General features: G+C 42.9%; 1 protein-coding gene across 4 annotated transcripts in view; it reads right to left on the bottom strand.

Moving 5' to 3' along the window:
* The window catches only part of col16a1 (collagen, type XVI, alpha 1), a 79,643-nt gene that overhangs the window by 36,629 nt on the left and 17,645 nt on the right, over window positions 1–25,369 (bottom strand). For 3 of the 4 annotated variants that reach the window (XM_069681599.1, XM_069681602.1, XM_069681600.1), the window contains exons 3-18: window positions 25,161–25,229; window positions 24,959–25,076; window positions 16,650–16,773; window positions 15,663–15,944; window positions 15,073–15,153; window positions 11,266–11,334; window positions 7,146–7,178; window positions 3,688–3,723; window positions 3,554–3,604; window positions 3,299–3,331; window positions 3,101–3,136; window positions 2,254–2,292; window positions 2,028–2,090; window positions 1,075–1,119; window positions 877–972; window positions 558–596 (exon numbers count right to left, since the gene is read on the bottom strand). In XM_069681599.1, coding sequence (XP_069537700.1) covers window positions 558–596; window positions 877–972; window positions 1,075–1,119; window positions 2,028–2,090; window positions 2,254–2,292; window positions 3,101–3,136; window positions 3,299–3,331; window positions 3,554–3,604; window positions 3,688–3,723; window positions 7,146–7,178; window positions 11,266–11,334; window positions 15,073–15,153; window positions 15,663–15,944; window positions 16,650–16,773; window positions 24,959–25,076; window positions 25,161–25,229 — 1,214 coding nt within the window. The remainder of the gene's footprint in view (window positions 1–557; window positions 597–876; window positions 973–1,074; window positions 1,120–2,027; window positions 2,091–2,253; window positions 2,293–3,100; window positions 3,137–3,298; window positions 3,332–3,553; window positions 3,605–3,687; window positions 3,724–7,145; window positions 7,179–11,265; window positions 11,335–15,072; window positions 15,154–15,662; window positions 15,945–16,649; window positions 16,774–24,958; window positions 25,077–25,160; window positions 25,230–25,369) is intronic. The other variant, XM_069681601.1, reaches the window with a different exon arrangement.

The following is a 25,369-nucleotide window of genomic DNA, read 5'->3' as shown; positions in this document are numbered from 1 at the left end:
TCTAGATAACTGTTTGTCCATTACTTTAAGCTGTTTGTCCATTTCTTTTAGCTAACTGTTTGTCCATTACTTCTAGCTAACTGTTTGTCCATTACTTCAAGCTGTATGACCATTACTTTTAGCTAACTGTTTGTCCATTACTTTTAGTTAACCGTTTGTCCATTACTTTTAGCTAACTGTTTGTTTGTCCATTACTTTTAGCTAACTATTTTAACAGTTCGTCCATTTATTTTACCTATAGATTTGAACTGCTAACCCATTACTCCAAGCTAGTTATCTATTTCAAGTGTTTATTTAACACTTTAAGCTAACAATTTTAAGTATTTAATCATTACTGAAACAGTAGCTATTTTGACCATTAAACAAATCAGTTTAGCTAACTATTTAGAGCGTTAATTCAACTATTATTCATCTTATTTGGAAATATATTTTTCTCTTAGGGCAAATGTATATATTTTTTTAATTAATGTTCAATTAACTCAATGGATAGTAGTGACAACAAGGGGTACCCTAGTCTTGGTAGCCTTAAGATGGCAAAGAAGATATGGTGAACCTACCTTGTCTCCTTTTGCACCACCAGGTGCACCAGGAGGGCCCTGATGAGAAAGAAAAGTACACAAAACTTTTCAAATGCCTTTCTTATGATGCATTAAGGCTTTTGTCAAGGACAATGAACACTGCAGCAATAGAAGGAGTCCCGCCAAGTCTTGCCCTGCACTTTGTGAGAGCATTGCTAATAATAGTACTTTTTACTCAAACTGACACACTAAGACGAGTGTAGGGACATTAAGATAATGAGTAAAATGACACCATCCAATAAGTTCTAATAGGCTCCACTGTTCCCTCAAAAGTTCTTTAATTAAGAAAAACACTTACTGGTAGGCCTGGCAGTCCACCTCCAGGTGGGCCTGCAAGTCCAGGCCTTCCTGGCTCCCCTGCCAACCCCTCAGGACCCACCACTCCTGGTTTACCCTTGGAAAACAGGTTTAACAAAGCTCTTTTAAATTCAAACTGAACTATTATATGTGACAAACAGGTTAAGGGTAAAAACTCGCACACTTAATGCAGACAGACCTTCTGTCCCTTGGGGCCGACCACACAGATGGACCCTGCTCGACCCTGGGAAATGGCGAGAGACAGAGAGGGAATAGACAGCATCAGTATGGGTCAGTGACATCATCAGTGTCAGCCTTGAGTGATCAAACAGAAATCTATCGCCACGACGTCTTCATGAACTGCCAAAAAAATTCCTCTTTCATTGACATTTTACAATCCAAATAGAAAGAGGAAGAATTGAAGAGTCTGTGTTATCTTCAGTGGTGCATATGCAATATTTTCTGCCTGCCTAATTCAAGTCACATCAACAGGCACATTCATATTCACAATGTCAGAAGGATGGGAGGCTTAAGAAAATCTATCCTCCACCAAATCCATCTGTCCCAGCAAGCACTTAGCCCGCTGAACAGCCAAACGTGAGTGTGTCTGATACCAAAAAAGAACGGGGGGGAATATCTCAGAGCACACACACGTTGTAATTTGTTCCTCAAAACTTTTCATGCGTCTACAGGATCACGGCGCTGAACAGGGAAGATTATGCGGTTTAAGTCTTCATGAATAGGCGCCTGCCTGTGTGCGAGACTAACAGAACAGTCAATGAGGCAGCATTGATTGTGCAAGCTTTGTTGCTCTAGCCTAATCTAACAGGCATTAACAGGCCGACTTAACGCCACGGGAGAGAGGAGGGGGGAGAGCGGATATCAATGGGAGGCTGAGCTTAAAGAGTAATACCGTATAAGTTTGCTGAATATCCGCTCTTAGCCTGATAAAAGAGGCTGTGTAAGAAGATGTGTAAGCGTATGTGCGGGTGTATTAGCGTGGATGCTCACTTTAGCATATGTGGTATTGAAAATATGTAATTCAAGCTGTTTTTGACTGCTTGACTCAACGTCGAATCAAATGTAATGCCTGAAAGACAAACAAAGTAAAAGGAAGCAAAACCCAACACGTGTTAAATACATAACACCTACATCCTTCCCCGGAGTGCCTGTGAGACCCTGTAGGCCGAACTCTCCCTTCTGACCTTTTTCTCCCTAGACAGTGTCAAAGAAAAAAAAAGGTGAGAAACATGCACAGAGCGTGAGAGAGAGAGAGAGCGACAAGTGGAAAAAATATACGGCGTTACAAATTAATTAGCTGATGATTAAAAGGTCATATCTTCATTATGCATCACTGGAAGGTTCTTAAACCTTTCACCTTGTACCCAGCTGCTTCGCCCCAGTTGGCGGGCGATGCCTGCGGAGAGAGGGAATAGAGATGAGGTCCAGATCGATGACCTGGCTTTAAAGAGACATCACACACACACACACACACACACACCAGTGGAGCACAACAGCCCTGCCCACCAAAATTAACGCGTTGACGTGAGTTTTTCAGACCCGATTGTCTCTTTTCCCATTGCCAGTGGAGTATACTCCTTTCGGTCTCTTTTCTGCTGCGTCACCGCCAAAAACAGGGTTAGTAAACAGTGAAGATGTTACGGTGGTAGTTCTTTATTATACTTCAGTTTATTTGTCAAACTCGGCGGCAACAAATTTGGAATGATGTTCGAGCACTGCTCGGACGGATGCAGGCGGGATTTGTAGCTGCACGCTTCATAGCATCGGAGATTAGCGCGTCGACCCGGGTTTTGTGTTTCCATCAATGCCGATCGGAGCCGAGGCGATAATTACCCGGGTCTACTGCAGACCCGAGTCATTTGACCCGGGTCTGACTCTGAATGCCGATTGTAACCTCTCCCATTAGGCTAAAAAGCCGACTGTTAGTGGGTTTTTTGACCAGTGGGAAAGGGGCTAAAATGACCGGACAGCAACATGTATGGCTACTAGGGCCCACATCTTCTATCACACATTTAATGCGTGATGCACAATCAATGACTCACAGGTGAATAAACATACAAAGCACACATTCATTCCCTCTGCTTAATTAATGCTGGGACTGGATGCTTGAAAACGAGGTTTTGAACATGGATCAAACTAAATAGCTGAAGGGTTAGCGGGGTTGGGAGGCAGTGGGATGAGTTGCAGAAAAGATTGGCACTCACCGGCTCTCCCTTCTGGCCTTTGGGTCCCTGCGAGCACTGAGGTTAGAGACACTTGGTTGGCATGTTTCATCACAGACCACTTTTTTTGGCTGAATTTCAGCTTCATATTGTAAAGCATGCCAAATTAACAGACACCACTGTTATGCAAAAGGGGAAACTTTGCAATGCAAGGAGAGACGCAATGGAAAAGTTACTTACAGGGCCTGAATGGGAGCCAGAACAATCACCACCCTAAGATGGAGAGAGGGAGAGAGGAGGAATGATTGCTTGTGCTGGAGAATGTGTGTTAGCGTGGAGGATTGGTGCACAGCCAGCATCATATTAGACTACAGCGACATCAAAGTGTGTCTGTGGGTAAGTCTAGGTATCATTGTTCAGGCCTGTCTTGACGCATGTGATGACATCACACATTCCCCTGATATTAGTCTGATGTTTTGTCAGTGTCAAACTCACCCGGTCGCCTTTTTCTCCTTTCAAGCCGGCAGCTCCGCCAAGATTTACAACCTGCAACACACATTCATGATTACACACTCTCCTTTGTTACCCTCCAATGGAAAGAAGTGAAAGTAAAGATCAGTGATCCTTACATTTTCTTCCCTATTCAGGAGTAAACAACCAGCACACTACAGACAGACAGACAGACAGACAGACAGACAGACAGACAGACAGACAGACAGGGAGAGAATCATTATATCACTGTATTTAACATTCACAGAAGGAGCTGTGTTTGACTAAGTCGTAAATGTGGTGTAATTCCGGTAGTCACCAGATGATGGCACTGTTACACAAATCTAAACTGTGCAGAAGCCCTGGCTGCAACAGTATGCAGTTAAAAAGGATGAGAGGTGGGCACACACACAGACGTACACATGCTTACACACACACATGCACACAAACTCATATCTCCCATGGGAGACGGAGATCAATAGGAATGTCTGATTCCCACAGCACAGGAGTGAGAAGACCAGCTGCTCCTCACAGGAGGGCACACACACACTCTCCCACACACACACACCAAATAAGGATAACCGTTATAAATAACTGAAGCATTTTTTAGCGGATGCGAGTAATTAAAGCCGAATCCCCCACCCGGTGCTTCTGGGAGTCTTGCTTTCACACACCAGAAAGTTTGCATACGCTGAGGCAGTGACTACGAGCCTGCTGAGACGAAGAAAGGGAGCTAGTAACTGCACGGAGACAATGTGTAGCTCTCTCTCCCCTCAGCCTCTCATGAGCTACGAATCTATCAATGGCTGGCTCGACCGGCTGCAGTGACGAGTCAGTATTTCCGAGGCTCCTGTCTGACCGTGTGGGCTTAGTCAAGACCTTGTGTAGTTCCATTTAAAACCTCAGCGGCCTTGCCTTTGCTGATTATACTCCACACTGAAATGGAAAGCTTGAGACGCTGTAAACAACCAGCATAGTGTCTGTGGGTATTATGAAACGGCTCTCAGATACATTGCTATCTTTGCTACTTTAAAGCAGTCAAAATGAATGAATGAACCAATGTAGTTCCTCCATCATATCTGTAGTTTTGCCTTTTCTGCACAGATTTAAAAGGCCAAACAAGGCAACGTTATGATTGGTGATGTTGGGATATATCGACAGTAAGGGTTGGTATTAAGTAGCAGCATCTTTCTACTTCCACCGCGGTGCATCATAGCAATAAATAGAGGTCTCAAACAAGTGAAATCTCTTTGTGTATATTCAATCCCTCCACTACACGAGCCTGCTTGTTGGCAGTGTGATTAATATACTCCGGGGAATACAATATGTTCAACACAAAGGTTTTTCTTCTAAGTTTTATCAGTGTTATACACACCATATGGTGTTAGCTCTAGCACTTAAAAGCTGCACGCATTCTTTGGTCACCTGGGCATAGCATAACAAGCAGCAAATACAATATTTGTATAGCTAATTAAAGGTTTCACACCATGAACAATTACTACAGCAGACAGAGCACAACCTTAGCATTCATTTTGAGAGCTATTTGAGGAGACGTTACGATATTAAAGTTATAATCCTGAAGATCTCTTTCTCTTTGGCGGCACCTTAAGGCGATAAACGGTAATTGTGGGAGCACACTTCCCAGATATCCAGACAGTGTTGCATGTGTGACGGCCACGGCTTGCTCTGGTTGTAACTCTTGATTTTCCTCACTGACGGTCGCTTTCCTTTTTAGACTGTTTGCCTTCATCTGAGCGTCGAATTTGTTTCTTTTTCTTTGGATTTTCACTTTTTTTTTTGAAGTTGAACTTCAGCCAGAGTAGATTATTGTTTACTCGCAACACTTGCAGAGACCGGAAAAGCAGCCGCGTAGCTCCGCCTCCCCTCTCTGGTAGACCAACTACTGCTGGGTGATGGAAAACGCGTCACTAACTGGGCGCTGCTTGCGATATTTTTCCAAGTAACTCTCACCAGACACACAGTCCGTAATACTGCAAATGCAAAGGCTAGCATCAGTCACCATAGGCTCACTTTAAGTCCAAATCCATTCACCTTTTAACACTGCGTTAGACCCAATGATTCCTAGTTCTCTAGCTGCTAAATGCTCCATTATGTTGAAGAGCTAGGGCTGAAGGAACCTTCATTAGCAAAGACTTTCTCCGTGTTATTCACTACAAGAAATCCCTTTCATGTTAAATGTCAAGACATTTTATCCATTGGTAACTAGCTTTAAGTGCGTCAGCTTATAGTATCTCAGTTAGAAGTGTTAAATTAGAATATTTAACAACATAATAAATAGGCTAGCTTTTTGACATCCAGTATCCCAATACACAGGCTCTCATTTTACCTTATGCATGCCAAAAACCTATGCTCATATATTAGCTTAAACGTCTCCAAAGACAGGATGAATTTATGGCACTAACATCCCGTCAGTGAGCCTTGTTCTTTGGTATTAAACATCCCAATGGGCTCATTTTTTGGCATAGTCTCTCTCGCTTGCAGCCGCTGACAGAACAAGGGCAAGACCCAGCGCACACTAATGAAATATCAGTGTACACATAAATTAGTAATTGGCTGGGTTGTAATTTCCAAAATACTCCAAAATCGATTAGATATGGGGTTTTTTTTGTGTAAGTGCCACTTTCGCAAATGCATGAGAGGAAGAAGAGGCTGGGATTTCAGTTCTGGAATAGCCCCTTCGTGTTAATGTATTCCTGCTGATTGGTGGAGCTCAGCCTTTTGACTCACACAACCACGAAGCCACTGATGTAGCTGGAACAAGCTGCGGAGGAATAGCTGAAGCAGCATGACATGAAAGCTGTGATGAAAATTGTTTTCCGACTGAGCGTTGGAATTGTGCAGCAGAGGACGAATCTTCCCGAACCATTAATGCATAGGGCCTGTTCGGCAGATTTGTAGGTATTGGTGTTAAAGTGTGTGATATCAGGTCGTATTAGCGATGCATTCCTGTGGGTAGCATGGTTCTTTATACCCTGAAAAACTCTCACCTTTGTCATTTGTTATAATTAAATCCACAGAACAGAAGAAAAAGTTGCTTTTGTTTCTCTGGAAGTGTGTGCCCCCTGCGGCAGGGCAGGCTGTGTACTCCAACCCGGGTAATAACCTACATTGAGGAAGTCAGGGGAGGCGACCAGCTGCTTTGGTAAGCACACACAGGAGCGACATAATGAAGCGTCTGGAGCTCTGTATTCTATTTGTGAACAGAACTTGCTTATTGTAGGTGAATGACAAAATTAATAGGCAGCGGCAACTCCCGACTGAGGCTCAGCGCATAATGAGGTGTAAATCAGTGCTCGGTCAGTCAGCAAACTGGGTGCGTGTAAGGGAGAGGGGAGGATACAGAGATATTCCTTTTTATAGCATGCACAATACGAGCACACACAGCTTAAAGGTGCACACACCTACACAAATGCAACCTGCATATTGTCGTTCCATTTGATTTCAGCAGCATGTTAGAAGTCAGGATGTACTGATTATAAGACAAGGTAAACAGTGGAGCGTCTTAGTCTGAGCCACTGTGCCGTCTTATTAGAAATTTAATGCTGTAAAATCAAATGTGTGGGTGTGTGAGTCTTACTTTCTGTGCCAGGTCCTTGGATGCAAAAATGTCCTGTTGGAAAAAAGAAAAGAAAACTTCAGGCCTTTTTTATTCTTTCACATTATATCTGAACATGACCTAAATATTACGACCATTTCTGGCTCCACACTGGTTCAGAATTGGATTTTTTTCCTATGTTTTCATGACCAAAACTGGCTCTAATAATCCAATAACTTTGAAGGCCGTTCACTGAAGTGTCTTTTAGTCTGGATTTCTCCATTTTGGCATGACTGTAACCTACTTCTTATGTTATCCCTTCTTTCTGCTCACATTTCATCAAATATAATTTCTGAATTCAAACCTTAAAGTGTATAGTTTCTATTCCCAGTCTATCTTGAAGGCAACTCTTGAAGACGTTCCCAGTAATGGCAGCGATTGCATTTGAAAGTCTCGATAATATCAACATCATATGACATCTTTGGCATAGGCAAGCTGTTGTTTACCCCGTTGCATGTGCAGTGCATCCCTTCAAACCTCGTTGCCATTACACCTCATTGCATCAGATACCCAACAAAGAAAGGAGAAATGCAGGCCATCTTTGTTTCACACACGGGTCATTGAGAGTTATTTATTCAGAGTTAAAAAAAGAAAGGCAAAAAGGATGAGGAGAGAGCGAAAGAACAGCGCTGTACCTCATGAGCCCAGAGGCAAAAAGAGACGGACCCTGCTGTGCGCAGAGTTACAAATACGATGAAAAAGTCTCAGAGAAGAAGAGAAAAAAGGACTGTTTGTTCAAGGTGGCAAGTTAGAAGGAGAGAAGTAAGAAGGAGGGTCAGCAAAGGGAGGAAGGTGGAGACATTTTACAGCTGGTTTTGGACTTCAACATAAAAAGTCGAATCACACTGAGGCCGGGGAAACAAGAGGCAAAGAAGCCTGTGGGTCTTCTGAGGACGAGATGACCTTTCAGCTGGGAGCTGGGTTGAAAGCAAGAAAAAATAGCTTTACAGTGTTGGAAGATAAGAAACAGTGTGGGAAGGATTTGTCATACCTTAGAAAGGCAAGAAACCGCTGTGACCCAAACGCAGACACAAATGGAACAAACACCTCTGCAACAAACCTGACTCAACAAGTAGCTGCAAAGACGAAGTCTGACACCACTAGAGGATGTGGTTTGTTTTTGTATGCCGGATAAGAAGGATTCATTCTTTAATCCTTACTGATGCTGTTCAGCCAAAAATCGTTCAATCCAACAGAATTTGCAATTCTAGTGGAAATCCCAACGTTTCAAAAGATGCCACACAGGCCTGGCTTAATCGTGGTGAATTGTGGGTAAAAGTATTTAGAGTAATTCAATCTGACAGAATGATGCAAACATAAAATACATGTTTTGGTTGAGCTTAATATTTCACTATGTGTTTTTATCATTAAGCTTGGATAAAGATCTCGAGCAAGCCTTGAGAAATGTTGTACTGTCTGATACTGTCGAATGAGAGAGTAGAAGTATGCCTCTTCTTGCCAAGTATTAGATGGGAGGATCGATACAGCTGTCATATGTCTGTTAAATATAAGCCTTCAGACAGCAGCCAACCCTTCATTGAAGCTAACTGATAACATGAAGTGATATATTCAAGCCAAGACTCTACTCTGCTAAGTTATACGATCAGTTAGCTTGTTGTTTACACCTAAAAGAAAGTGGGAGCTACCAGCCTGACAACTTCTAAGTTTATCAATTAGCATGTTACATCTTGTTTGTGTGCCAGTGAACAAACTTGGAGACTCCGGGAAGTAAAAATGGCGAGCTAAGAAATGGTCCAGCACATAATCCGCTGTCGAACCATACTTTGTGGTTACACTTAGATTTTGACGGATAACTACTTAAGAGCTAATTTAAGCTAGGGTGCGGGTTGGCAAAATTGGTAATCTTGGGCAGAAACAGAGTAGTGTTTTACACTCTTTGTGCTAAGCTAGGCTAACTGCTGCTGGCTGTAGTTTCACTTAGCATACAGACCTGAGGGTCCAATTGATCATCTCATCTAAGTCCTGGCAAGAAAGCTGTATTTTTAAAAGTAGCCAATATTTTCCCCAAATGTTGAACTATTGCTTTAATGCCACACAGATTTAGCTTTGTGCAACGATTCATGATGGAAAAATAAAAGTTGGGTCAGACATTTTGGTCAGACATTGGGCTTTCTACAGCTAATGTAACCTCTGGCCTTTAGCCTCACAGAGAGAGAGGGTGGGGGCTACATAGGTCTAAGCTAACTTCTTTGTAACTCCTAAGTCCTCCACCTGAAACATTATAGCACCAAGTCAAATCACCTGAGGCATTTGTCAGACTTAGCATGGATCCCTTTGTAGATACAGAGAGCCCTTTAGGAGTAAATCTGTTTTTAGTGGGTTAAACAAGGAATATACACAATGACTGTGTCCCAATCCAGGGGCTGCAGCCTTCGAAGGAGGTGGTCTACAAAGGCACCGTCATTCATAGCCTGCATAGACCACTAAAGCTGTACTGAAATGAGACTACGGACTACGGAGGATTTCCTTTTTACGTCACCAGCTGTTCCCACCCTTACCCTCCTGTCACCTAGCTACGGGTAGCTAGCGGCCTAACTAGCTAGCATAACTAACGTCACTTAACTTAATCTATTATTTCAGATAATTTGTTTCAAGGGCCCTTTCGTGTAACGCTAGCTATTCCATTGATTGACATTTTAATTGGTGCGCAATGAATCTCGGGATATGATGTATGATATATGAAGCATTTGTCGGCAACATCTGAGCCCTCAAAATGTGACAGCCTTTGTACGCGCCGCTGTGACGCAGTCAGTCTTCAAACACGCCCTTCGAAGGATGCAGCCTCTGGATTGGAACACAGCTAATCTTTGTACGCCTACTGCACTATGACCACAGTTTACCCTCCGCTCACTCAATGTCACCGACTTACATCACTCTTTCCACGTATACAACACAGTGCATGCCACGTATGCTGTCTTTAATGTGCCGTCACTCATTGAGGCTTAGTTTAATGAAAGCAGTGCTATGGCTCAGTGACATCTGGCCTGCACGCTGGAATCTTCACGTTCATTTACAGTGTACAGATCTGACACAGAGACAAAAATAGAAACAACTCAAGCTAATCCTTGCCTGTATGTGCACGTCTATGGCCTACATGGTGTTCAGATACAGGAAAGGTTATAAAAAGAGAGAAATGTCAGTTACACATAATAAAGTGAAACATTTGTAGGCCTGTCATGTTGTACTATAAGGCTTAACAACATAATACACATATTTAAACAGTCAGTCAGCAACAACTGATAACAAAGGAGAAGGAGAGAAAGAATGACAGGTAAGAGAGAGATATAAACACAGAGAGGAGGCATTCCTGAGTTATTGCAACTGTGTCTGGCTGAAACATCCACAGGATTGATTACTGCGTCCCGAATACTGCCAGAGCTCTAAGTTAACACCAGCACTCGGCAAGACAAACACCGGGCCCTAATGAATAGATAATTGGATATAGATCCTATTAATATGAATGATGAATCAAGCGGGTGTGGAAACAAAAATAAATTGCCTTTGCGTTACACAGGACGAACTTCATGTATCAAACGGCGCTGAAGCAGCCGTAAACACCATGGAAATTCGTGGAATTACAGCTCCCATGTGTTGCATGATGCTCTATTTGTCATGCATTTGACACTGCTGAGGACAAGTTGCTACCAGAAGACTTCACCGAAATGAAGTCGTATAAAACTTGGAACTGCAGTAATCTGCAACAGAGTGGAAAACGTGTCTTCCAAGCCAAAGTTTAGGGGAAAACAACTGCACCATTTGGTATAAGTCCTGCAGGCCAGTGTTTGCTTGCCAGCAGGAGTTTGAGACAACTGAAACGGTCTCAGAAAGAAAAGCGTTTGAGGCCAAGTGCTTGTCTGTGTCTGTACGTGTCATGTCTGTGACGGATGGGAACCATATGTTGTGATAAGTCTAAAGGAAGCAAAGTGTTTCTGGCAGATTCTTTAACATTTTCCCTCAATTTGTAACAGGATTTAAGTGCTTGTCATTTATTTTACATTGACAAAGTTTACATGCATTAGTACTGTCATTTCTGTAAGAATGTTACAATATGTGTGTAGGTGGGTTTGCGGCTGTGATTTACCTGGTTAAATGTGTTTTCCAACAGGTCGTTCTCAGCAGCACGGCGGTTCTTCGGAGTGTCTGGTGGGCACTGCAATCACACCACAGAAACATAATTGAAAACAGGAAGAAAAAAAAAACACTTTGTTGTTTTCAAACCCCAAACCAATTATTTTTCTTCTGGGCAGGGTATAAAAATCTGACATCAAAAATCCCCCTGCATTTTGTGCAACACAAAACTTGCCATCCGTAAATAATATTTACCATAGTTACTGTATATTTGCTGGGTGAGTACATATTCCAATATTTGTCATATTGCAAGACATTGTTGCTTGGATAAGTCTGTAATTGAAACACTACACTATTGTATAAACAAAATGAGCAGGCTACAGCCAAGCTAGCAGCTCTATACAGCTGTGCTTCAGCATATAGCTGCTTTAAGCTAAATGCTAACATCGACATGCTCACAACAACAATGCTAGCATGCAAAAGTTTAGCAGGTATAATACATACATAAATACCAGTGAGGCAGAGTCATTAAAATCACTCCACATTAAGAGGACATAAATTTCCTCCCTGGCTTCCTTGGTGGCTTTTCTTATCTGTGAATATATTTTTCAAGCTCATGTTAATGACCTGCTGAGTTTTTACAGCCGTCCCTGTTAATATAAAACACTTTAAACTTTTCACTTGTATCATTTCTAGAAAATAAAATGGTTTATTAGATCCTGAATATAATGTTAACTTTAAGACGCTGACATCAGTATATTATTTCATATTTCTCTTAATTAAAGCAGTTCTCGTTTGTACGGATAATAACACGGAGGGTCTCTCATCTCATTGCGAACATAACGCAGCGTTGCACCTGGTCAGTAAGTCAGCATCGATGCAGACTCACTGGTGGAGGGTTTAACAACCCACTCCCACTCCACACTCAGAGCTTGTCGGGGGGGGGGCAGCACTCAATGTGGCGAGCCCTCCACGTGAGTGAGCAAATGGAGTGGAAGTGCGTAGGAAGAGGGTGTAGGGAGTGGTTTGGCCGTTGATTAATCCAATTCCCTCCCTTGAGTTATGCTGCTTACATGGCTAAAAATGGTACCTATTGAGAACTTTGTTTATTTTATGATATTGTTTTCTAAAAAATCCTCTAAAACCTGGCATGATGAAAAGAACCAGACAAGCTTTTACACTATGAAACTTAGCTAAAATGGCTAATCTCAAAAATCCAATCCAACACTAGGCCTCCTAGCATCTTCCTTCAGCATTTAATGTGATACTGTAGCAGTCAGATATCAATGTCAGAGCTTATAACAACTAGTAATTCTATACATTTCCTTCCTAAAGCCTCCATTGGTGTGTGATCATATCGGTGAGTGTCAACACATGTGAACTCGTGCCCCACACTTCTCTGTCAAACTTAAACGCAGCTTGGAGGAAGCCCCGCAGCGGCTCGAGTAAAGGAGGAGAGATTTCCGTCTTCAAACCCTCTAATAACTCCTTTTCAATTTTGTAACATTCAGTGCTTTCTCCAGAGGACTCTAAAGTTTCAAATGTCTGATAGAACTTCTTCCCCTATTTGTATCCTTCTTATGAATTCACTTGGTAACAAAGTAGACACATGTGCGTGCACACACACAGACACGTAAGCACAGACACCCTGGAGAATTCTGACCAAAAAAAGTTGGCAGAAAACAAAAATACCTGCAGCTTAAAAATAAAACCGAGAACGGGATGTTTGCAATTCTTCCCAGAACTGAATGATCATCCGCTCTGTTTTTGCCTGTCGAACAGAAACACACTGTTGTATTTGGGTCCAATATATCTGTTTTCTATTTGATAAGGCTTTGTCTGAAGCCGGCAAACAATACCTGCACAAAAATACTGCCTGAGAAAGAGAGAGAGAAATATAAACAGAGGCATTTCTAAAGCTGCGAGGGAGAGCAAGCCGCAGTTTCAATTAGGCTTTTAGTCACAGTCACAGAGTACAAACAATATTAGAAAACCAGGGTTGATATGACATAATTGCACACAATGGGATTACTCTAAGCCCTAGTCAGTTTGTATACATAATACCCTATGTTAAACAAAGCCTCAAAAGAATATTGGAAACATAATAAGACAGGCTTTTTCTTATTTGTGGAAGTAATTTACAGTGTTTATAAGAAGGGACATAAAAATCTAAGGTGGACAACTAGCTTGTTTTGATCTATTGGAGTCAACAAAATGTAACTTGCAAAAAAATTAGCATAACACATTAGCAGGACAAACTGTTACTAATTAAGAACCGCGAGCCTCCAGAGCAAATGCAGAGACTATTTACGAGGTTTAATTCTGATAGTGCAAACTCAGCTTTTCTTGCAGCTGTTGCACTGTAACCTTCAAAGACGTTTACTGTGAAGCAGCTGCAACAAGTGTTGAGTCATACTAAGGGGGGTTAAACTGAGGTTAAGGTTCCTACAAGTGTCTCTAAACACTCATTTTTCAGATTCATTTATCAGATGAAGAGTGGCAGGCACCTATCGACTGAAGATTTGTGCGAGCCTGAGGATACATTTTTCTGCACACTTATAACCCCATGTGGAGACTGGGTTTAGAGCAATAATTTAAGAAGGCATGAGGGTCAACCAAAATGGGTGCCCCTTTGAGCTGGCAGAAGAGGTTCAAAGGCCCCTAGTTGAGAAACATCAGCACCACTTCAGACTCTTTATGAAAGTGAGTGAATCCAAACTGAAGCTGAAAATCCACTCTGATATTGTTAAGACCACTTTTTGACACTTGGGAATTACTGCTTTCAGTTTCTGCCAGAGAAACGTATAATTGTTTAAGATGAAACAACAGTTAGCCACTGGTTAGCTTAGCTTAGCAACAATTACCTACCAGCACAGTTACACAGTTCAACATTAAGACATTACAATTGTTTGATTTGCACATTTATCAGTGTTAAACTGGTAGTTTGCCGTTTAATGGGGGGTTATGAGGGACTCATTCTTGGACAGAACCAGTTGCCAAGCAACCCTTTGAGACTTCAGGAAGTTACTGCTTCAAGCCAATAAATAATTCATGACAAAACCTCCTGTCAAATGGGGACTTTCTTTTTACACTTTTTATACTTTTTGGAGGGACTTACTTCTCCCTTTTCCCAGTCTTTGTGCTAAGCTAAGCTAACCAGCAGCTGGCTATAGCCTCATATTAAAGGAGCAATTCGCCCCTGGAAAAAGCCACTGTCAGTCAAAGATGGTGTTCTCTGTAATCGATAGAAGCAATAATATTTGAAATTGGCGCCATAGCTGTGAAGAAAGTTGTACAAACAGCTCGTGGTTTCGCCCATTCTATATTCCTACAACACCCAGCGTGCATTGCTTCCCTTGCTCTGAAAGGAACAGCCCAGCGAGAGACGCTGGAGCCAAATACTAGCGTCAAACATGACATCGGAGGCAGGCGTCCTTACATTGAGGAAGTGCAGTTTAGCGAGCTCCCTGGCCTCCTCCAGATGACGTGTTTTACGTAGTCTGGCACAGAACGAAACTGCATTATTTTTCTACCATAATAGCATTAGCTCCCAATAATAGCATGATAGGACTGAGGTTGAAAATCAGCAAACTGGCCATTTAAGTGTACAGACATGACAGTGGTACCTATCTTCTCATCCACCTCTCTGCCAGACAGCAAATACTACAGCATAATTCCAGGTTTAAAACTCTGCATATTTTAGGACAATGTAGGAGAGAATTCATTGCAGCCCTGTTGTGAAAGGCTGCGCTCCACACGAATTTCATTTTTACTGTTTATAATTGTTTGACCATCAGTTAGTAAAGGTTGCCAGTCTCACCCGTGCCCCAGGTATCTCACAACAGGCCTCCTGCATGGCGAGGGAGGGGTCACAGTACAACATCACCTGCTGAATGTCCATCTGAGAAAGACAGGGAGAGAAAGGGAGCGTTATTTTAGCATGAAGGTCTCTCTCTAATAAAATTTAACAGAGGTTTTAAACAAGGTTGGGAGCCAATTCATTTCTCATTTACTTGAAGCATAATGAAAGCACTTCATCAGGAGGTTTACATGCGTGTCTACATATATGAACACTTCCTTCCTGCAGTAACAAAAGACCCTGCCTGCTTTCTGACTGCGCCAGTTAATTGATCGTCAAACTAAGTGCCTGGATTACTGGATCTATTCAGTGTTAATAGTCCTGGCTCACTACAAGCACGTCTCCCAGGTAGTCTGCTCGCTTTTTCTAATCAGGAATGAAAGAGAACGGCTTAATCAGAACAGCACCGCAGGGGCTTTGGTCTATAACAGACATGTAAGCTTTTACACATATGCATGGTGAGAATAAAGGATTTCAGCACAGAGGTCTTTATGGGAGGTCGGTCTGATAGGAATGTTTGACTCTGTTCTCAGTTCTCCATGGATCCATACCTGCACAGACCGAGCATCTGAAGCCCGAATGCCCAGCAGAGTGTGTCCGTCAGTGGGCACAGCTCCGCGGGGGTCCAGAGGTTTGGTCTCAATGGAGCTGCAGTCCACGTGGAGGGATACGAACTCCTGTTGCACACTGAGAGCCACCTTATGCCAGCGCAAGTCCATCAGGGCTTCCACGCCCTCCCCGGAGAAAACGCAGCCCACCGGGTCAGATGCGGGGTCCACTCCCCTGGCTCGCAGGGACAGGGTGCCCTCGGGGCCGTTGAGGTCTACAGAAAGCTGGTGGAGATGTAAAGGAGGGGACAAGTATGAAGAGAGAAGAGAGTGCTTATTAGAACCCAAAACATGTATTCATTAAATAAGAAAAATGTACTGTATCTACAGTTGTCTGAGTGTCTGTGGCTTCAACAAAGATAAATATGTACATGCTGCTACCAGCTAACAAAGCTGTAGAACACAGCAGCAGAGTGGGAGTAAAGGGGAAGACATATTAATTACACACACAAGCCGTACAGCCAATCAATCACTCCTAATGAGGCGACTTGGCCCCATCCATCATACACATTGAGTATTTAAATGTGGCCTCAGACTCTCAGTGATTATGGGGACTCTGAGGGACTTCAGCGCTTCATCATTGGAACACATGTGAATAACAATGAAGGTGAATGAAAGAGGTGAGAGGGAGATGATCGAGGAAAGTCGACGGAGAGACGGCAAATGAGAGAGAGGAGGAATCGGGTGAAGAATAAGAGAGGACAAAAGAGACCTGGAATGAAAATAGGGAGAGAAGTGAAAAGGTGTCACAAGAAGGAAATAAATCGATGGGGAAAGTTGATGATTGTGCAAAAGAGAGATGAGAAACTGGAAGAGTGTGTAGACAAAAAGTGTGAAGTTTAAAAGGTGAAAGATCGAGGAAGAGATGAGGAAGGAGAAGAGATGGGAGAAAAGAGATGCAGGGATGAGGAAACAGAGAGGAAGCAGCACCTGCGGGTACCCCTGCTCATCAGAGATCTGGAAGAGGTAGACGGTGTCTCCCAGGGCGGCTTTCTTCAATGCCAGGGTGAAGATCAGGGTGAACTCCTCAGGTAAGCCGTGAGGAAACACCTGACTGAAACACAAAAGTTCAGAGGTCAGGAACACGTCATTCCTACGTATATGGAAGCTGTGAAACTAAGTAGAGGAGAAATAACAGCAGAAAACATTGTTGGAGCCATTGTGAAAACAGTTCAAGGATGTCTTTCAAGGCTGGAGAGTACTTTGTAACCCCAAGGCTGTGTTACAAACTAGTAGCATAATACTTTGGTTATTTATCACACAGAAAGAGTCTAGCAAAAAGATGTCATCCATAACACTAACAACCCCGTCAATCCACCCTTCTTATTCCTTCCTTCTGGTTACAGATACAGGAGCTGTAAGAGGGGCTGTTTTTGGTGCTTCTGCCATTGCAGCCCTAAGATTGCCTTGCTGCATACACACATAGATGTTGGGCAAAGTTACTTTAAAATTTCATGTTGCTCCCTGATTGCTCCTACAATATTTTACTAATAACTTAACAATACAAATAAAGTTACGTTATTTCGCCCTAAAATTTCACGACCCAGTAAAGTTCTATCAAAGTTTGCATTGACATCTCCAAAGCCTCCACTAGTCACAGCTACTGCATTTACTACTTATGGAAACAGAAAATAAGTCTTTTTTTTTACAACAACGCCGCGCTTCATTCTATATTGGTCTTCAACACTAGCTTGACCCCACATAGCTCTCCTCCCAAAACAAAGCCCAGCTGTAGACTCACAAGCCAGCGGCTATCTAGCTAGCAGCTTAGGAGATACAATATGTAAACAAGTTAGCACGTCTCCTTTTTAGGTAGCTAAACACTTTTCTACATCTCAAGCGTATGTTAAAGCTATGCTAATATGTACCAGACCTCCTCTCTACTTGTCACATCAAACTGATGTCAACTCTTTATTAAACAAGAGCAAACAAGCTAACTCTGTAAAATGTCCAATTTAAGCTTAAATACAGACATTAGCAACTGTCAGAACCACAGACTGTATAATAAGATGGACGACATGACAGCTCCCCAAAAGTGAAGCCAGGACCTCTCTATCGCCCCTGCTGACTGGCTGCAGTATAGGTCATAAAGCCAGCCTCCTCAATGTTAACAAATGGGACATGAGTCAAATTATAAAATCAAAATATACGCCAAATACATTTTTCTCAAACATGGTTTGTCATTATAGCTAGTTCTTATCATGCTGATTTACTTACAAGTTTATTTTTAATTAGTTATTTGATGCTGTAAAAAGGATGATTGACAGCTCTGTTGACAAATACAGTTCCCGCAGCTTCCAGATTAGCAGAGTAGAGGAGGATCAGCGACAGGAAACGTAACTAAAACAATCACTGCAGTCATTGAAGTTTACATATCTGTGAAAGTCTGCTTCAGACCAACACAAAGGAGCTGTTCTGCTGTTAAATATGCCAACGTGCAGGACCCTTGCTGGGTTAGTTTGTCATTTGAGTGTGTTTTGGTTAGCGGAAGTGGCTACAGTGGATACGCCCGCCGATCTCTACTGCACAACTCTGGTTCCAAATGACGTCACCATTGCAAGATGGCAGCGCCTATCATGATTGCTATCGTCCATCTACTTATATATACAGTCATTGGTCTGTACTGTAGGTTTGTGTACAGGTGAAAGTAAGGGGATACAGGTGGGAGCATGAATGTAATATCCAATGTAGCCTATATTGCTTGTCTATATTGGCATTCATGCGGTTGGTAGCCAGAGAGCTAACAACACATTTAATTGAAACTTGAACAAATTAGGGCACCTTTTGCTACACTTTAGTGACTTTAGTGACAAGGTAATCTGATGTGTCTCCCGTGTGAAAAACTTTGTATTCTCTGCGTGAATTTTTCTTTCTATATTTATTCACTTCAGCTTGTCTCCCCACATTGTGTGACTGCAGCCAGCAGCACAATGCAAAGCCTGCTGTGTATAACCCCCTGGCATTAATTTTCATAGCAGATACAGTCCGGCAAACTTCATCCCTCTGTTTTGGTCAAGGGCATCTAAGCACGAAACACACACACACACACACGCACACACACACACACACACACACACATTATTCACTGCATGGATGTGTGTGGATGTATTGAGAGATGAAGGGTTCACAAACAAGCCCAGTGAAATGCATGCTCGCTGAGATGGCGAACACTTTGAAATATTCTCTCTTGCTCCATTTCTCTCTCTCTCTCGTCGCACACACTCCCGCACACACACAAACACACGTAGAATTGTTGATGCTGGCAGCTGGTTTCCCACTCCTAGAAGTGGGGTGACAGTGATTTATGACTGAGGGAAGATCCAAGGGAAAACAGCCAACTACTGGACGTCAAAACAAAGAGAGGATGAGTAGGAGAAAAGGTGAGGAAGAGAAAACGTTGGAGACCTGGAGAGACAGAGGGAGACAAAAAGAGATGCAGAACGAGGGAAAACTACGGTGAGGGATCAATATTTTTGTTTTACAATGTGAAAATGTAGAACAATTAGATATCTACTAAAGCACTGAAAAGTATGAAGGTACACAATATGAAACTGGAATGTGAGTTGTGCCAGAGAAAGACAGACAGACGTGTAGCGAAAGAAAGAAGAACAAGAAAATAGAGTTGGTTTGCTGTCGATTAGTGACATGAGCTGCAGGGCACAAAACCACTCACAAACTTTTGACTTTTGAGTTGGAGGTACCTCACCTTGACCTATAACATTCAGAGTCCAGCCCCACAGACACTCACCCACAAACACACAAACATGCAATGGGGAGATAAATCACTCAGTATGGGCCAGACAGATTCAGATCCAGCCTCTCCCAACTCCGAGAGAAAGTTACTTTTTCGTCTCTTGTTAAAAGTCAAGCAAGCCAGGGAGTCACAGAGGAAGACGGGGAGAAGAAATCCAATGTTGAAGAAGCAGATCTCTGGTTTAAGATGGGAATATCACCTGGAGAGGTGTGTAGGTACTCTTATACTGGGTTCTAACTGTGCTCGAATCAATTGCCTTCAGTGGAAAGGGCTTCTATCCCAGGATGAATTATACATACCTGACTGAAAGGAATTTTAAACAGCTCTGAGCTGGCACATAGAAGATAGAATAAGGTTTCATAAACTATAGTGGCCAAATATTGTTTGCATTTCTCCCCTCATGGCTGGCTTGTATTTTTTGTCTTTAAATAACATGTATACAACCTAAGGAGGGAAATAAACTTTGTGCAGGCAGTAGCACTTACATTTTGGATAAGGAAATGTCAGCACTGTTGAGGATGCCCCGCTGTGATTTATATCAACATTGACGTCGATGGCCTAAGGCTTTTTGGAGCCCTAAGCAAGATTTGATTCCCTCTTTACTTGCTGGGTAAGGTAACTTGCAGGCCAAACTCTGAACAAGGCTAGTCTACAGCTACCTGTACTACCATAGACTGAATAAAAAGATGGACGACATGACAGCTACCCAAAAGTGAAGTCAAAACATTTTGAGCGCCCCCTGCTGCCTGGCTGCAGTATAGGTCATAAAGCCCGCCTCCTCCATGTTAACAGATGTGACATGAGTCAAAGGGCTCTAACGCCATGATTGACAGCTCTGTTGACAAATACGGCTCCTGCAGCCGATCTGGATTAGCAGAGTAGAGGAGGAACAACAAGAGGATGGCTAGTTCAAATGTGCAAGATAGCAGCGCCCGCTTCTGGGTGCATTTTGGCTTCATTTTTGTACAATGAGAGGAGGAACAGGCTGCACAGTGCCGCAAGGTTAGCGCTGTTGCCTCACAGCTAGAAGGTTCCTGGTTCAAATCCTGGTTTGGTCGTAAGGGGTCTTTCTATGTGGAGTCCTTGTTCTCCCCTTGTATGCGTAGTTTCCCTCTGGGTTTCCTGCCCATAGGTGTGAATGTGAGCTAAATGGTTGTCTGTTTCTATGTGTCAGCCGTGTGAATGACTGGCGATCCATCCAGGGCGTACCCTGCCTCTCCCCCGATGACAACTGGGATTGGCTCCAGCCCCCCCAACGACCCTGAACAGGATAAGTGGATTAGGTAATGGATGGATGTATGGATAGATGGAAAGGAAGCCCATCTTCCATCTTTACATAAAGTTATTGGCTACAACAGAACGGTGTTCCGAGCATGCTGATATTATGAAACTGACAATGCTAACATGTTTAGCTGGGGTTATTTACTATTTAGCTTAAAATAAAGTACAGCTCAGATTGATGGGGCTAATGTCATCTCTCTGATTATTTTGCCTTACGCCAAAATACTGCAATATATACTTATCTATACCACGCAGCACTAGAAGATAAGTCAGGGGCTGTATCCTCTGGGGAGCATGACTGTTTGTACATAACATAGCAATCCATCTTAAAGTTGGGTTTGAGCCAAAGTGGTGGAACAACCAATGAAAAGACGAAACATTTGTCAGTGCCATCTCTCAAACCATGATGATAGCATCGCTAGAAGATTGTGTTTCCATCTCCATAAATGCAGCCGATCTGCTGAACACAGTGTCCATGCTCCGCTTCAAGGTTGCAGTCAGAAAATACATTTAAAAAAAGAGCAAAGACACTCACACAACATTTCCGAGATCGACATTAATGGTACTAAATTGTTCGTTTTGTCGGGCTAATGCACTGAGCCTGGACTTTCTGTACCAGAAATTCAACTTTAGCCAGACAAGCAATCATCAGAGTCTACCACTCTTCATTGACTCAAACCTCTGATCTGCCGTCTCTATTTCCTCTCGAAAGCTAAAATCACTTTTCTGCTATTCATCTTGCCTTTTTATTCACCTCCTACATGTTTGCACTTTTATGATCTTTGACCACAGAAACGTTGCAAGAGCACAAATGCCCTCACTTTGCACTCCTCATCTTTGCCTGCTCTTGATTTAGTTGACCTCATAATAGGAATAAATTCTAGCGTTGCACTGCTTCACGGTGAAGAAGAGCAGCACAAGGGTATCAGAAACTGTAAATTGAACCACTTTTGCTTTTTGATATCTGACGTTAAATTCATCTTATGCATTTAATTCGGTCATAATTACTTTTGATCTTGACCTCATGCCACCATATCACAGAACAGCGTCCCCTCTCTCAGCTGCATAAAAGAAGCAGGCCAAAAGCAAACTAATCACATTTCTCTGAAATTAAAATACATGTCTCCAGCTGTGACTGGTGCCAATTTCACTATCAGCGTACGACAGAGAGGCAAGAGACAAGGAGCTTCATCTAGCTGTCATTCAGCTGTGTTAGCTTGGATTAGCTGAATGGATTAGCCTCCGATACAAAGCAAAGCGCTGGTTTCCAATTAATGTACACACGTCTCACACTTCACTCAACCTCACTGGTCGTGATTAAAAAAGCTTCTTGAGTGACAGGTTGCCTGTGCTGGATTGAAGCCATGTATCGTTCAGTGTCAGAAATACAGTATATGCTCTCGGCCTGGAAAAGTGTGTGTGAAGGGGGGATCTAATGTAAGACGCTGCAACTTCTTGCATATTGTTCGAGCAGAGACAGATTTAAGGAGACTAGTTCACACACATGCTCAGCATCAAACACATTAGCGCACACATGCATAAATGTGCACACTCACTTGCACTGTTACTGAGAGACAAAGCCAAAGAACAAGCCTGAGGGTTTGCTGAGATGCGTTCACTTATTGCCTGGATTTAAACCTTTAACCCTCTTGTTCCCTCAACACAAAACATCCCTTAATCGCCCATCTGTTTTCTGCTTCCGCTCTTGTTTTTTTAAATGCCTGAAACCCTTCCAGACAATTCAGTCTGCAAAAGTACAAAAATAACAGCAAATAATTAAAGGTAAAATAAGTAGGATTTTTCCTTGCAGTTTGTCAACAACGCATTCAAACTGGGCCTGGGCTCACTCTCGTGCAAGAACACGCCCACCCCACTGAGCTAACACCGACAGCATCACGGTTACCTTCGCGCTAGCATGCTAACCGCCGGTTAGCTTGTCCTACCTGGTTTGAGGCACCTGCCTGTCCAACAGAAAGAAGGCCAACTCTGCATCGCTCTTCGCCATGTTCGCCGGTCTGAATGGGGCCCAGTTGCTAATTTGAACCACTCCCACACTCACCTATATGCTGTGATTGGCTCAGGGAACCACAACAGCGCCCCTTCTGAAAACGTCCCGTGCAAAGCAAAACAACAGAATAGATCCAGAGGGAAGGGTCTCACAGGGGTCTGCACACACACTCACCAACACACATGCATAGAGGCCTATAGAAGTCTGTATTTTATTTTTCTAGGAAAATCCTACTTATTATACCTTTAAAGAAAGGAACAATTATGCCAAACTGATTCAGATAAATCTCTTTCCCACCGAAATTAGCGCATTGAAGCAGGTTTTTCAGACCCGGTAGGACCCACTTATAGATGCCAATTGTCTCTTTTCCCATTGCCAGTGAAGTATACTCCTGTCAGCCTCTTTTCTGCTGCGTCACCGTCTGACGTCACAAACACACCCAAAACAGGGTTATTAAACAGCGAAGATGTTACGGAGGTTAGGACTTGATTGTATCTATTACTCATTCAGTCTATTTATCAAACTCGGCGACGACAGATTTGGAACGTTGCTGCTTGGACAAAAAAGGAATTTGAAGCTGAGAGGACAAGGAGTCGCAGATGTTACCGACGTAGCATGGCATGGTGCTGGACAGGTAGCGGAGATTTACGTATCTACACGGGTTTTGTGTTCCCATCATTGCTGATCAGAGCCGAGGCAATAATTACCTGGGTCTACTGCAGAGTCATTTGACACAGGTCTGAATGCCGATTGTACCCTTTCCCACTAAGCAAAAAAGCTGTTTGTTAGTGGATTTTTTGACCAGTGGGAAAGCGGCTATAGACACTCCTCTCTGATACTGTGTACTTTTCAGTGAAGCAAAAAGCAAAGGAAAAAAAGTGAGCATCTCTGTTTAGCTTCTGTATAGTCATTTGGAGAAACATGACATTGAGTTCTATGTAAAGAGAGATGCACAATAAAAAGGCAGCCAAAAGGCAAAGCTGATGTGCTAACATTGATTACCGTCTGTCTCAGTTAAAAGGAAGTCACCAAGGTTGCATTCTTCACAGCTAAAACTGAAAGCAAAACTCTCAATGGCATGAACATTTCAATAAATGCTGCGACGTAACAAAATCACAAACCAGAGACCTGAGACAAAGAACCTGTGTTCCCGTCCTCGCTGTGTATGGTTAGAGGCAAAACAAAAACATCTTTAGCTACAAAGATCGTGATTTCCTGAGACGTGACAGTTCCCCGCTTCTTTCATAAGGACAACCTCTCTCTAAGCCAGTGACAAACAATATATCTGACACTTTTAGAACAAAATGTCTGGGTGTTTTGTAGACAGATTTATCGGGCCTTCAAGCAAGTGGGGCTCACAGTGCTGGACCAAGTGATAAAATACACCAAGCTGACCCATTTGGCAAGTTCTGAAAAACTGCTTTTTGGCTGGTAGAAAGAAGCTCAGCTAGAATTTGCAAGAACTGAATGAGCACATAGCCTCTAATAAGCACTTGTCATGCAATCCTGAACAAAATCCACAGCGTGATAACAATATGAAAATCACAATTAAATCATGTCAAGCTGCAAAACAATGTTGCGCAAGTAAGCTGTGCACTGTTAGACTTCATGGCTGCAGGTCTCTTCGCCCAGAAACAAGTTCAGAACAGGCCCAGGCTCTCAAATAAAAATCATATCCTTGTAACTGTTTATCTTTTTACTAGCAACTAATTAAAGCATCACTCTTTATAGTTTGTGCTCAAGCAATTACGCCCGACATTGCATATGAAAACGTCTTGCACTAAGCATATGTGGTCACAACCGGAAAACCGAAAGGCTGTTACAAGCTTTTATGAAGTAGTGTCAGTGGTGAGGGAAATGAAGTGGTACTTCTGGAAATGCAATCAGAGTTTGACCCGTGGTGCATGATTCGCCATGTGTTTGCAGCCATTGGACAGCGCTGACATGCTGAGCGAGAGTTCAGAGGCTGGTTAGCCGTGGGGTGTTCAGACTCTCTGCTTGTCTCTTTGTTCAGACATGGCATGAAAAGCCAGCGCCTGTCAACACAGGCTGAAAAACACAGCAGAAAATCATTTTATTTCACATCCTTTAATATTCACGACCTCCTACAGCTGTACACAATGTGTTTGTGCATGATGCGCTTTATCTGCAAGTGCTGGGAAAAGAACAAGTGAGATGCATGTACTGGAAACTTACTCCGTTGGGCGTAGGAGTGCTGTCTTGCCCAGGCGGAGGATGACGGGTCCTCGAGGGTTTCGGATCTTCTTGACATCTGTACTCTTGAGTAGGGAGAATCGCCTCACCAGATTAAAACCTGACAACAGGGGCACTCATCAGCACCCACATACATAAAACTCAGAGATAGAAAAGTGTGTCTGTTTTTCAGCTCTTTTTTCACCTGTTATATTCTGCCTGGTCGTCTGAGGAAACTTCCATTCGTCCACTTGTAAATCCGGGCATTGCACATCTGTGGAGACAAGTAGATGGGGTTACAGAGGGTTAAGTCAAAAAGTGGGTGTGTGGGCAGAGAAAACCCTGAAATTCAAGCTTCGTGAGATTTCAGGAATAGCACATCGGTCTAGAAGTTACCCCAAATGTACGTGTTAA

The sequence above is a fragment of the Semicossyphus pulcher genome, unplaced genomic scaffold (assembly GCF_022749685.1).
Source record: "Semicossyphus pulcher isolate SPU_LCO1_2020_fin unplaced genomic scaffold, fSemPul1.0.p SCAF_5, whole genome shotgun sequence".
In the NCBI taxonomy this organism is placed as follows: Eukaryota; Metazoa; Chordata; class Actinopteri; order Labriformes; family Labridae; genus Semicossyphus; species Semicossyphus pulcher.
Note: the sequence above shows the minus strand (reverse complement) of the source record. Positions and strands in the feature narration are given on the sequence as shown.